Raw genomic sequence first — 15,061 nt, forward strand, 5'->3', positions numbered from 1 at the left:
AAATGAATAATTTAATCTAGAATCCATCTTTTATTTCAATTTAATTATTAAAGTATTTGGTATGTGGTTATGCCATTATTGCAAAATAAACATGTTCAACAAGATGATCCTGGTGACACCATTGCTAACTCTTTGAATTTTTTTCATTTCATTTCTTACCTTCCAACAAAGTGTCAACATCAGAAAAATAAAAAATATATCAGTTTATTAAAACTTTTTTTTCAGATACTGCACAAATGCAAAATATTTGGCCTTGGCAGGTAGCATTATTTTGCATGATATTCACATCAAACAAAGTCAAATCCAGTAAATCATACAAACTATTCTGAATTATTATTATGAATTTTTTTTAATGTGATATTAATGAAACAGAGGTTTCTTTAGGGGATTATTAATATGCATTTTCAGGTTATTGGGGGTCGAAATATTACAGGAAACTTCACAGAGCAGTGGGCTTGTATAATAAACATACTAAAAGTTTTGGCCTTGTATCTGACTGTAAAGGCTTCAAAGTCAAAGCATGGGTGTCTGTATACTTTTAATAAGCAATCATTTTTTAAGCAATGGAAAATTACCTAACAGTTCTCAGTGTTCTTACATGGAGAGGAGGTCTGAGCGGTCCCTGTGGCAGCCTCGGGCTCTGAAAACTACAAAAGTGACTTTGGGCCACAATCAGATCCTATTTCTTTTCATGTTTATGCATCTGCTCATGTATCCTAAAAACACTTTCAAGAAGAATAAAAGAAAATGCATAATAAGGGACTCTGAGGGTTGAACAAGATCAACAGAAAATAGAGTAAAATAGTATTGGGTAGATGCATGTGCCAACCAATAGACACGGTCAGGAGCTTCACTCGCATCTTAACTTCACCATTACTCCACCAAGAGCCAAGCGTTCAATACAGGACGACAACCAAGAGAGCAGATCCATCCACTGTAAAAAAAAAAAAAAAACGACATCCCACCGTGCCGTAATGGCCTCTTCCCTAGGCCACATAGGCCTCTTCCCTCTGGGCCACATAACTAGGCAGTAATTGATTGGCAGTTAGAAACCAAATCTCTGTTTTAATTAGTGTGGCTCGACTTTGACTGGCTTAATGAAGATGCGTTCGTACATAAATCATGCATGGCGAGTTATTTGTTCGGCGGCACGTGTGTAAGTGTGCAGTAGCGAAAGAGGCAGAAATGGAGTAAAAAGAGAGAAAGGTCATGCAGGAGTGGAGGGCCGCCGATGATCAGTTTCACTGAACTGTGTAACCATGGTGACCTGCTGCCTACCGGGGCATGATTGGAGGATTTAGACACTCTGCTTGAGAGATGACAGCAAAATACAAAGGACATTCACTCAACAGCCGGGGTTCAAGTGCTGTTTTTCTTTCAGTCCACAGGCACTGCGAGTATAAATTCAAAGATTCATTGATGTACTCAATCATTTAGACATGTACAGATGTTTGTGCGTACAGTCCTACTTTACCTTTCTTTGAAAACAAGCTTTGATCAGTAATGAAATATTGGTCATCATCTGCTCACTCCAATGTCACTCAAATATGTCTTTTTGTAAGGTGGAACTAAGATTTACAAAGAAAAATGAATAATGATGTGGTTTTCATGCAAAGCTGTCAAAAATCCTATGGAACTATTTTGTAACAGTATTTACTAGCACTTTGTAAAAATTTAACATATCCTTGCTGAATAAATGTAGAATTTTTAGGGATGCATGATATACAATTTTACTGACATCTGGTATTTTTCAACTCATTTTGGCCCGATAGCCGATGCTGATACTAATATGTTTATTTTGTTTAGAAACAACACCAAGTCTCCACTGTGCAGAGATTATAAACAAATTATTTATTTTGGTTGGTTTTCAACAAAAGCTTATTTGTTAGAATTAAATAAACAATGTTCTTTTATGATAAGCGTACATGGGAAGCTTTAAAAATAATAATAAATCAACTATAAATCAATTGTTGCATTTTTTTTTTTTTTTTTTTTTAGACAGTTGTGGAAGTGAACTTAGCATTTAAAGATTTTATTAAAAGATTTACCATTTGTAGATGGTCTAAAGCAAAAGGATTGTAAAAAGCTCATAATCTGTTTGGGAAAGAAAATACATGTTGCACTTTAATGAATGAATCTGTATATATAAAATTATTTATTTAAGTGTCATGTTTGTGATGTCATGTTTTATTTATTTTATAAGGTATATCTGGTGATCCGTCTTATCGGCAAGACATATCAGCCTAATTTTTCATATGCTGATGTTTACATTTAAAGCCATCATCGGCTGATCCCAATATTGTTTTTTTTTTTTTATGAACAGTAGTGTACACTACTAGTCAGATGTTTTTTTGTTTTTTTTTAACAGTAAGATGTTTAATGTTTTTTTTTAAAGAACTCTTCTGCTCACCAAGCCTGCATTTATTTGATTCAAAGTACAGCAAAAACAGTATAATTTTGAAATATATTTGCTGTTTAAAATAACTGTTTACTATTTGGATAAATTTTAAAATGTAATTTATTCCTGTGATTTCAAAGCTGAATTTTTAGCATCATTTCCGTTATATGATCCTTCAAAAATCATTTTAACATTCTGCTCAAAAAAAAAAAATATATATATATATATATATTATTATTATTATTATTATTATTATTATTGTTGTTGTTGTTGTTGTTGTTGTTGAAAACAGATAAATGCTGATCTTTGGATCTTTCTATTCATCAAATAATCCTGAAAAAATGTACTCAACTGTTTTAAATATTGATAATGATAAAAAAAAAGTTTCTTGAACAGCAAATCTGCATATCAGAATGATCATGTGACACTGAAGACTGGAGTAATGATGCTAAAAAATTTTCCTGCTTTGATCACAGGAATAAATTACATTTTAAAATACATTTAAATAGAAAAAAGTTACTTTAAATGGTAAAAAAAAAAAAAAAATTCAAAATTTGACTGTTTTTGTACTTTGGATCAAAAAACTTAAGGCTTGGTGAGCAGAAGAGACTGAAAATCTACAAACATCTAAAAATCTTACTGTTCAAAAACTTTAGACTGGTTAAAAACACTTCTGTTTTGAATATATGCTGTTCTTTTATTTTTGGGTTTACTGTCTCTTTAAATTTGTACCTTCCTAGTAGATTTCTTTTTTTTTTTTTTTCCTTTCTTCCTCTCTCATCCAAATGTCAGACCTCTCCACCCTCTGCTGTAGCTTTCCTAGAGCCCAGGTCAGATGGAATGGGATGAGGCCAGATAAAGCACCACTAGTGTTTTTAACAATAGTCTGCAACAAAGTGACAACAGAGGAGGAAAAATATAATTTCCGTGAAGCTCCCCCTGATCTTTGGACAGTTTTTCGAGGAAGGATTTCATCTCCTGCTCCCAGCCTCGTTTGCAGTTCTTTGAAACCTGTTTGTCGGAAACTGCTTTTATATCTCGCTGCTCGCAGCATGTAATGAAAAGTCCTTGTGACATCCTCATTTTTATAAACATTACGACTTCCTGTAATTAGCTTAGTCATTGCTTTACAATCTGAAGTAATTATCATTTGAATTTCTATTAAGGAGGTAGTCCATTTAGGGACGATTGCGAAACGCAATTAGGTATGTTGACAAACAGTAATGACGGTCAGCGGCTTATTACGAAATCATTAGCACACTGAAATCTCATTATATGTGTAATATCATTCCATAATGTGTTTATTAGTTGATGAAGAAGCCCAGAATGCCTGCAGCGGAGTGTTAAAGCACATGCTCACATGATGATACAATGCAGCTGTAGGACAGCTTTTTGCAGCTCAGTCATTGGCCTAGCTAGCTTCACGTCGCATTACCGGAAAGATTGAATGACCCGTTTTAATGCACAAAGCCACTGACCCACTTCAGTGTATTTCGTGGTGCCTCGCAGTCTGGAAATTTTCTCATTCCATTTCACTTCCATGTATGGAGTCAACAGACTTTAAAAAGCATGCTACAGTATACCCGTTAGGGACTGTTGACTGGTCTTCCAAATGACTAAGGTTGATTAGTTTATCTAGATTTTTCTCCCCTAATTTGGGTTTTCCTGTGAAGTTTTAAAGAGTATGAATTAGTGATGAGAAAATAGCATGCATGGTGTGCGTTAGTGTGCTTTCAACACAGGAAAACTCATTTAGAAATATTATTACTCTCAATTCACTCCCTTTCATCTATGTATTATATAGAAAAAAATGTTTTCTGCTCACAGACTCTACAGGAATTAGGGATGTGCAAATATTCATATATATAAGGGACGCAAAGGAGGCATTGCCTTCCTCAATATTGGATGAGAACAAAATTGGTAGTACATAAAACAATGCAAATATTACAAAATATAACATGAAAGTGTGTATAAATCACTTGTTTTTCTAAAGAAATGCTGTTCAGCAGCGACACCAGCGGGTAAAGTTAAAGCAGAAATCCACGTCTCTCTTGCCTCCCCTGAGCCCATTGAGTTTTAACAGACCCCCTTAACTGTGCAGTGAGTTTGGTGGGAGGTAATTGAGAATGAATGGGGGAAAGTCATGTGAGAGGGCAATATGATTGGGTATGACTGGTTCCGCATTCGCAAATCAGTCTGAATGAACAATATAATAGTGTTAATGGGAAGACTAAATAAAAAAGTAAGTAAAAACTCACACACTTAGATATAACCACTTTGTTACGTCAAAATATGACTTGAAATGGCCTGAAAAAATGATCTGCGGGTTTTTAGTGAATAATCGGCTTGGTGAAATTTAAAGTAAACCTGTGTCTGTGACCAATATTTACCAAGCTTTGATGACTAATGATCTGAAAAATTCAAACATAGTTCAAATTTAACTTTAAAAAAAGAACAGCTGAACACATGGGCGTTGGAACCATTGAATGTGGGTGGGACAGGACCCACCCACTTTTAAAGACCAATGATATCGGACCCTCCCACTTTTACCGTCTCTAATTCAGCGAATATGTCTGCACAGTTTTTTAGAGAGCCATCAGTCAAATCCATTCCACATGACGAATGCTTTAATTGATTAAGCTCCGTGCTCACGCGTATGAACAGGCAGCATCTGGGGTGGAGGAGTCAAAAAAACACTAGTTACTCGCTTTATCACTTACGCCACAGGAAACATGTTGTGACGTTAGTGGGCAGAGGTAATGTACATAACCCCTACCAGCAAGGCATTATTCCTTAATTAAAAAGCACCAGACTACAGAAAATTGCATATATTCCATTAATTTTTTGGGGGGGAGGACCCACCCACATTAATTTAGCTTCCGACGCCCATGGCTGAACATATTTTCACAAATAAAATAAATTGTTTAAATCCTTAAGGTCCTTGCACACGAGTCCAGAATTCTCGCCTGAAATTTTCACACATTAAAAAATAAATACAACCTCACGTTCTGTCAATCACATGTATACATTGCCGTCATAAAAAAAACTGGATCGGGTTTAATTTTTAGCATTTTTTGCATCTGTAGCAGTGTTCATTTTGATTTAGCCTTAGTCATAGTCTTTTGATTAAAATGCCATTTAGTTTTAGTCATATTTTAGTCATCTGAATTGTCTTAGTTTTAGTCGACTAAATATCATAAGATTTTAGTAAAGTAGATTTAGTCGGCTAAAATCTAATGAGTTTATATAGTGTAATGCATTTATTAAGCGTTTCTCTAAAATTACCAAACTCACTGTATAGGTTTGATATTAAGATATACAATATAGCCACAGATTTAACTGCTGTGACATGCTGTGACTGTGACGTCTTCTTTTTAATGAAAAGCCAGTGGTTATATAGGCTAATTATGCATTCTTCATAACAACTTGTTTACCACATTCTTCATTCTTTCAAGCAGATATACTTATTTCTATAAATACATTTAGATTAATCTTTTTTAGGGCTACTAAATTGATTCAGTCAAGAGCAGTGAATGATTTTGTCTTTCTTTTGTTACCTGATTAACATCAATGCCACAGACAATAGCAACTAAATTCTCCCAACTTTTACATTTACCAAAGACTTAACCGAGTGTGTTTACATGAATACTTGTCAAAATGGAAAATTCGATATAATTTTGTGTGTATTTCTTCCTTCATGAGACGTGAAAGAGCACTTGTATGTTGTGTGAAAGGCGCTGCAGAAAACTGGACCGAATTGAGTTGTCTTTTGCGTCATCAAATTTATGCATACATCTGCTCTTCTCTTACTCCTAGATATTAACATTTTTAAGCATTTTATGAGATGTGCAGCAAATGTATGCTAGCTGATGTGTCACCGGATAGATCAATAGGCTATGATACAGTTCAAATCTATGCATCCAACCCTTTGTCTCATTTTTATCCGTTGCCGAAAATGTCTTTCGTCATAATTTTTGTCATTCAAAATTAGTTTTTGTTTCGTTATCATCTCGTTTTCGCCTGTGAAAAAACATCGCTGATGAAAATTAAATGACTAAAATGATTCATTTTTCATTAAAGCATTTTGAGGGGTGCTTTGACAATTAGGAGGCACTGTGACGTTCTGTGCGTGATGAATTTTGACGAATACGGAAAAATGCATACGTAAATTTCTGACTTGGTGTGCAAGGACCTTAACTGCCTTGAGTTATTATACTGTAAAGAATGTAAAAAGCTTAAAAACACTAACTTGATGAGATTCATTCTTGTCTTCGGTGTTGGGGAAAGTTACTTTTAAAAGTAATGCATTACAATATTGAGTTACTCCCTAAAAAAGTAACTAATTACGTTACTTAGTTACTCTTTATGGAAAGTAATGCATTACTTTACTTTTGTGTTACTTTTTAAATCTGGGCAGGGTTTGCTTGTTTGTTTTTAATATAAAAAGTTCTATTTTTGGCAAATGTAAAAGCCTTTTCACACCAAAAGCCTCAGGCTTTGAGAAAAGTAAACTGATGTCTGTACAGTGGACCGCAGAAGAAAAAAAATGTAAACTTTTCAGCAATAAAAAAAAAAAGGAAAACAAATGTTAGATTATCTTGAGTAGTTTTGCGTATTAGTATGGTTGAATTGGATCATCGAAGCTCGGCAGAAAAGACATCAGTTAATAAAATGGGATTAAATGCATAAAGGATATTTATATTATTTAACATTTAATTATTGCAGGTTTGCATCATATTCCAAGTTGAATTTCACTGTTTTTATTCATTTTGAGGAATACTGAATCTGTTTTTTGTGAGTGAGATGAATTAATGCATGTTCACATTTATTCTAGAACTAGCATTTTACTCCCGATTTCTCTCAACATGGGGACAGGAGAGCTTTTAATCAATAAATGGGGGGAGGAAATAACTGGCGTTACTAATATGAAAAAAAGTAACTCAGATATTTTTGTCAATTAAAAAGTAATGCATTACTTTACTAGTTACTAGAAAAAAGTAATAATATTACGTAACTCTCGTTACTTGTAATACGTTACCCCCAACACTGCTTGTTTTTAATAAACAGAATATTTATGATGTTGTTAATGTAAATATATATATATATATATATATATATTTTACATATATTTTTTCCTTGATCGTGTAAGTAATGTTTAACCAAGATAATGTGATTTATTTGATAGAAAAATAAAAAAAAATTGAGGAATTTGCCTCATTTTAGAGCTCCACTGCACACCACTGATATATACTCTCAATTATAAAATATTTATGAAACCCAACACTGAGAATTCAATGTGTCTGGGAAGACAAAATCTATTTTTCTTCATCCATTCTCTGAAAGAACATGAGAACAGGAAGAACAGGAAAAAAGTCAGGTTAAACAGATGAGTCAGCCTAATTCACTTACGTGCGGATATTTAATAATACGAGCTTAATAAAGTCAAACATTACATAAATAAAGCCTTATCTTAATGTTGTCCTGTTTGCTTCAGTGGCCTGATCTGTATAAACTACTTTACTTTCCGACTGTAACATGAGATTGAGTCTCTCCCTTGATCCTAATCTGCTAAATTTAGTTATTGGAGCATTTCTCACTCGCATCTTTTTCCTCTGCCTGACTGTACACCGACAGCGCAGACCAGTTTATTTATTCTTTCCTGTTTACACTGTCGTTCTCCTTTACATTCTAATAATCTTCTGCTCTGTTCAAGAAGACAGTCTCATGACAGCAGCAGGATTATTACTCAGTGCTGGATGTAATTGCTATGGGCCCGGTGTTTGCTTTCTGTCTCTAAAGTAAACATTATAAATCATTGCTGTTCACCGTGGCTATCTACACTAACCCCATCGTCGCTCTGAAATCAAACTGACCGCTCTAATAGCTAAATATAAATGAAAACTACATGAGAATAAATAAAACGTCTCATCGGTGGAAGTGTCACTATTAGAGCTGTTTTTTATGTTCTTCTTTTTTCCAGTTCATAGCTACAGAAAGCAAAACAACTCCAGCTTTGTTGTAGGATAAAAGAATTCCCTTTGTGTGAATAGAAACTTCACGGTGAACATAAACAGTACAAAAGGGTCAAGCGTATAACCGCAGTTCAGCCAGTAAACGAGTTGTCTGTGGAAAAATTGGAGGAAAATCCTTTTGGTTGCACTTTATCATTGATAAGAGTTTATGAAGTGAGAAAGGAACAATCACAATGACCTTCGCTGTAATTTTCAGTTTTTTAGTGTTGTTTTTGGAAAAAAAAAAAAAAATATATATATATATATATATATATATATATATATATATATCATATCCTACTTATACTACTTATAATACAAGAAAAGTTGCTGGGAGACATATGAATTGCTCTAAATAGTTCTGGCTGAACATTTGTTCTTTTCTTCTTCCAAGGCTTTTGTCAAGTTAGAAATAAAACTTAATTTTTATGCTTTATTATTTGCATCAAAAGACATTTTGGCAGTGTATTATCACTTGGCAATGATTCACAGGTTCAGATGTTTGAACACCTGGGCCTGTTGTTCATACACAAAATAAAAAAGCAAAACAATTTTTTGCTTCTGTAGAACATAAAAGAAGATATTTTGAAGAATGTTTTAGCTTAATGAAAGCCAGTGGGGACTAAAACAACTTAAAGGATTAGATAACCCAAAAATGAAAATGTACTCATCCTCCGGTTTTGCATCACACCACTTGCCCATCAATGGATCCTATGGAGTGAATGGGTGCCATCAGAGTGATAGTCCAAACTGCTGATAAAAACATCACAATAATCCATAAATCATACACAACTCCAGTCTATCAGTTAATGTTTTGTAAAGTGAATTGATTTTATTTTTTCAGGAGTATTTTCTTTTGTATTCCACTGAAGAAAAAAACAAACAATATGAGGGTTGATAAATAACAGAAATTACAATTTAAGTCCTGTCCTATCCTACATACTAAACTAAGTAAAAAAAAAAAAAAACAGCTGCATCATTACGATCCACACTTAAAGGCCAGTTTATAATACTTAGTCTTTTCACATGGACAGAGTTTAATATAAACAATTGTATTCAAAAATAGGGGATGTAATTTTCAGGCTTTGGCTCAGGAAGGCCGTCGCATGTTGAGCATAATCTGGGGTGAACCGTCCTCTCAATGATTGCTCAAACTTTTAAGCATTACGAGGCTGAGTCATATAAGGAGATATGCATAATTACCAACCTCTCCCACAATCCCCAAGGCCATGTTATTAGAAACAAAATAACAACCTAAGTCCACTCCTCAACCTTTTCACTAAACGAAGGACTGAGGCTGTATTAATGAGATGGCATAATGTGGAGTTTGTGCCGTGAGTGGCATTTGCACTAACTGGCTGTCTGGACCTGAGGGGGAAACTTTATTTCACTCTCTCAGAGGAATAACTGAATCATTTCTTTGCGTGATAATAGAATCAGAGATACATGTGGGTTTTATGAAATGGAGGACTTCAGCAGAGAACGACAACGGAGGGTCAGTCCAGGTCAGCCAAGTGTAACATTTGTCTTAGTGAAATTCATCAACCTTTTTCTGTCTTCAGATTGAGGTAAGGGTGAATAAATTGTGTTTATTTTAGAGACATCATAGCAGAAATACAGCAGGCTGAAACTATGTTCTCAGGCTGTTTGTGTGTAGTTGATATCTGTGTGGATTAAATTAAGCAAGAATGCTTGTGATGTTATAACGCTGCTATGATACCTCAGCCTCTGTTCTAAGCAAAAAGAGCAGGCCTAAGTTTGATTCTGAGTCTGTTACGGTTAAATGAATGTGACATGGAACGGTTGTGGCACTTTAATAGGGTACAACTGATCTAATTAGGAGTACTGTCTCCAACAAACACTAAATAGCAGCAAACAGCACCACAACACTTTCATTAACACCTGTTTGATGCAATGAACTGCAAAACCTTTGTTTATCGCATGTCTTGAGAGAGGGTTGTGTTGGATTTAAATAACTGAAACAATGATGTGTGTTTATGTTGCAAATAAGAGTCACTGAAATGATCAAATATATTTTGAAAGTTCATGGGAGAATTTATGACTTTCAGTTTTGCGTTTAAATTAGATTTCCACAGCAGTGTATGCTATAAAACAAAATAATAAAACTAATTTTTATTATTTTAATTGTTTTTTAATTGTATTATTTTAATTGTAAATCTGTTTTATTAATAATTGATTGTGTGTGTGTGTGTGTGTGTGTGTGTGCATATATATATATATATATATATATATATATATATATAATCAATTTTTTATAAAATAGATTTTTAATGTTAATTCAAACAATAAAAACTTCAATAAAATATATTTATATCTAAAAAGTATAAATATCTATCAATGAATCTATCTATCAATCTAAAATTAATATTTTACAAACATTTTGTTGTGTATTACAAACAGACAGCAAATAATATTGTGTATGTATAAATATATTTTTATATAATAAAATATTGTGTTTGTGTGTGTGTGTATATATATTGGACATATATATCCACAAAACATTTTTGTGTTATATACATAAATTTACAAAAAATATATATTTTTTACATTAAGAAAACACAGTAAACTATATATATATATATATATATACACACATATACATATATACACATACATACATACATATATTTATATATACACACATTTATATATATCATATATATACACACACATATATATATATATATATATATATATATATATATATGTGTTAATAATTAATATAATTTGTATTCCTTTTTTTATTATGTTTTATTATTTAACAAAATAAGTAAACAATAATGCAATATTATAATACAATTAAAATAATCATACTACATAAAAATATTAATAAGCATATCAAAAGTATTAGTGAATGGTAACAGATGTTGCCTGTATGAAACATTCATCCCATTTTTTCCACTGCATCACTGTAGCCCCTCAGGCACTTTACCCAAAGTAATTGTATAATGTGTTGATTTTATAATATGACTATGTTAATAATTACTTTAACCTTGTGTGTGTTGACACAGGTAGTAGAATCATTACCGAGGGCGAATATGTGGAAATGACTGGAATCACCAAAGACATGTCCGGCTCGTACGACTGCATCACGTCAAATGACATCTCGCCTCCAGACGTGAGGACTGTTCAGGTTACCGTAAACTGTGAGTACCTCATTCATTTAAAACCAATTGCTGTTAACACCATCCATTTCTCATGCGCTTTTAGAAATTTCTCAATTACCTGTGATTCATTTCACAGATCCACCTGTCATTTCGCGAGTTCGGAGCACAGGAACGGCTGTCGGCCAGAAAGGAGTACTGTGGTGCGAGGCATCTGCGGTTCCTCTGGCAGATTTTCAGTGGTATAAGGGAGAACGCAGGTAGGGCTAGCAGTTTTTGTTGTTTTGTATTGTAAAAAACCCTCTTGAAAAAAAACAGCATATTCTGCTTAGGTATGTTTTAAAGAATGGCTGCTGGTTTGAGCTGGTCCTGAGCCAGTGTTATTTTCACTGACTAATAATTTTTTTGTCAGAATTGTTGTCAACGACATTTTTTCACAGACGATAATGAAACAAAAACTTGTTTTGAATGACAACTATGACGAAAATCTATTGACATTCGTCAACGAATAAAAACGAGACGAAAATGTTAGTGAGGGAAGATTTGGGAAGAGATCCATTCAGAACGAATCTGCTGCCTGGTTAGGAGGTTAGATGTGTACAACTGTATCATAGCTTATTGATCTATTTGGCGGGACATAAGCTAGCATACATTTGCTGCATGTCTCATAAAACATTAGAAAATGTCAATATCTAAGAGTAAGAGAAGAGCAGACATAAGGATAAATTTGATGATACAAAATATAACTAATAAATAGAAATAAATATGTCTGCTTGAAAGAATGAAGAATGTGGTAAACAAGTTGTATTAAAGAATGCATAATTAGCCTATGTAACCATTGGCATTTCATTGAAAAGAAGACCATGTTCTTGTTTTTTATGAGAAGTGGTTTTAATTAAACCTTTATATAAAGTCATGTTGCATGTCACAGCAGTTAAATCTGTCTATCATGATAAAACCTTAATATCAAACCTATACAGTGAGTTTGGTCATTTTAGAGAAATGCTTAATAAATGCATTACACTATCTAAACCCGTTAGATTTTAGCCGACTAAATCTACTTTACTAAAAACTTAGGATATTTAGTCGACTAAAACTAAGACAATTCAGATGACTAAAATATGACTAAAATTTGACTAAAATTAAATGGCATTTTAATGACAATCAAAATTTGCCATCAAAATGAACACTGTCCTAAGCTAGTTGTAAGTTGGTCACTAAGGACCAGCTTAAACCAGCTCAAACTAGCTGCCATGCTTCAAAACATACCTAACTAACATATACCGTTATGAGAAATAAATGTTGAGATAATGTAAAGTGCCCCTATTATGCCATTTTTAAGGTTCCTAATATTGCTTTGTGTCTCCTAAAATAAGTTCACATGCAAGGTCAAAAAATGCTTTAGTTTCCTCAAAATATGTATTTAATGTCACCTCAATTTCAGCGATTGCCCACTGATTAATTTGAAACAGTTCTAAGATTCAGTCCACTCCTTTTCGTGAGCTTACTCTGCTCTGATCGGTCAGATGGCCCAGTATGTTGTAATTGGTCTACCACGTACAGCATGCGTTGGAAACGATACGCCCATTGCCACAGTTCTGTATTTCCAATGCTTGACAGAAAATATAAACATTTATTAATCATACACTCCAATGTGTGATTCAGTGGAGCCAGCTGGTTCAAATAAACTAGGTACTGAGCCATCAAGAGCAAGCGTTTTGTGAATACTGCACTGAACTCCCCAAAATTAGTGAAGCCGTTGTCAGTAAAATGGCGGGAAAACAAGCAAACAAAAAACTTAGGTTGTACTGCTGTGGTACAATACAAAAAAATTTATTTTAACAATTATTCTTTGCAGGCTCTTCATTCGGAAATGAAAATAAATTGAATTTACTTACACAGCATCTTCTCAACAGGATGTTTACCACACAAACAAGCTAGTGTTTGTGGCCAGCCAAGTAGAATATAGGCGGGAATTATGGAAATGTCTACCCCGTGATGTGTAGCCGCAACAGAAGTGTGATTTGAATTAATGATGACTCGTTTCGGCTGTTCAGAGTCTATACCTTCTTTTGGCTTTACAATTTTGCAGATTGTTTACATTCATATACAGCTACATTACACATTGCATTAAAGGCAATATTCAAAATGGCATAATGAGGGCACTTACATGCAAATTGATACATTAAGACTGTAGTTCACTTACAGAATAGAAATTTCCTAATAATTAACTCACCCCCATGTCATCAATGATGTTAATGTCTTTCTTTCTTTAGTTGAAAAGAAATTAAGGTTTTTGAGGAAAGCATTCCAATATTTTTCTCTGTATAATGGATTTCAATGGGAGTCAACGGGTTGAAGGTCCAAATTGCAGTTTCAATGTAGCTTCAAATAGCTCTACATGATCCCAGCCGATGAATAAGGGTGTTATCTAGCAAAACAATTGCTCATTTTTCTAAAAAAAAAAATAAAAATAATTCACAAATTTATATACTTTTTAACCACAAATGCTCGTCTTGCACTAGCTCAACCTCACACATTACATAGTCACGTTGGAAAGGTAGGTGGAAGTACCTACCCAGTGTTTACAAAGCGAACGTGCAAAGAAAGTCAAGCGCCCTTTACAAAAAAAAAAAGGTAAACCAACAATGCTGGATAATTTCGAAGTTAGAGGAGAAAATGGGATTTCCGCCCTACCCTACCTTTTTGATCCGAAGTACACAGATGAAGAACTAACCTTGCTTTTGTTTTGCAAAATGATTATGAAATGCGTGAAGTCGTGGACGCAGAGCTAGTGCAAGGCGGGCATTTGTGGTTAAAAAGTGTATAAATTTCTATTATATTTTTAGAAAATGACATCAGTTTGCTAGATAAGACCCTTCTTCCTCAGCTGGGATCGTTCATAATTGGGGCACCATATTTCTTTACGACTGAAGAAAGACAGACATGAACATCTTGGATGACAAGGGAGTGAGTACATTATATGTGAACCTTTGTTTTGGAACAAAAACACTCCTTTAAGCAGTGGTTTCATCAGAGCTAGTTAATTAAAAACTATGAATGTATGTCTATTTATTAGACAGTTACGTCACATGCAGCTTTGTGCGAGAGCGGCGCGTTAATTTGTGCCAACAGCCGTCCACTTGTGTAGAGTTTGTTTTGAATAACACTGCTAACTTGACCTCAACTTTTCCAGACTCTTCAACGGACTCAATGGGGTCAAGATCGAAAACAAGGGTAAAGAGTCCATGCTAACATTCTTTAACGTCTCCGAAGAGGATTACGGGAACTACACCTGTGTGGCCATGAACACGCTGGGAATAACAAACACCAGCATTATTTTGAACGGTACGAGGCTCTTTCTAATAACGAAATGAATGTTAATTTATGCATAAAATCCATGTCAAGTGTAACTCAGTGTAGTCAACGAGCGTCTCAATGTGTCAAATGTTTGCCTAATGCAATTACATCAGCTCTCGTCTTGTCGCCCCGAGGCATTCGCTAACTCTGACGGCGTTTGAGCGCTG

The 15,061-nt window shown here is 34.1% G+C and overlaps 1 protein-coding gene across 2 annotated transcripts in view; it reads left to right on the forward strand.

Moving 5' to 3' along the window:
* opcml (opioid binding protein/cell adhesion molecule-like) overlaps window positions 1–15,061 on the forward strand; it is a 196,074-nt gene that overhangs the window by 175,101 nt on the left and 5,912 nt on the right. For both annotated transcript variants that reach the window (XM_051120664.1, XM_051120663.1), the window contains 3 exons: window positions 11,442–11,576; window positions 11,674–11,794; window positions 14,731–14,882. In XM_051120664.1, coding sequence (XP_050976621.1) covers window positions 11,442–11,576; window positions 11,674–11,794; window positions 14,731–14,882 — 408 coding nt within the window. The remainder of the gene's footprint in view (window positions 1–11,441; window positions 11,577–11,673; window positions 11,795–14,730; window positions 14,883–15,061) is intronic.

The sequence above is a fragment of the Labeo rohita genome, chromosome 10 (genome assembly GCF_022985175.1).
Source record: "Labeo rohita strain BAU-BD-2019 chromosome 10, IGBB_LRoh.1.0, whole genome shotgun sequence".
NCBI lineage: Eukaryota > Metazoa > Chordata > Actinopteri > Cypriniformes > Cyprinidae > Labeo > Labeo rohita.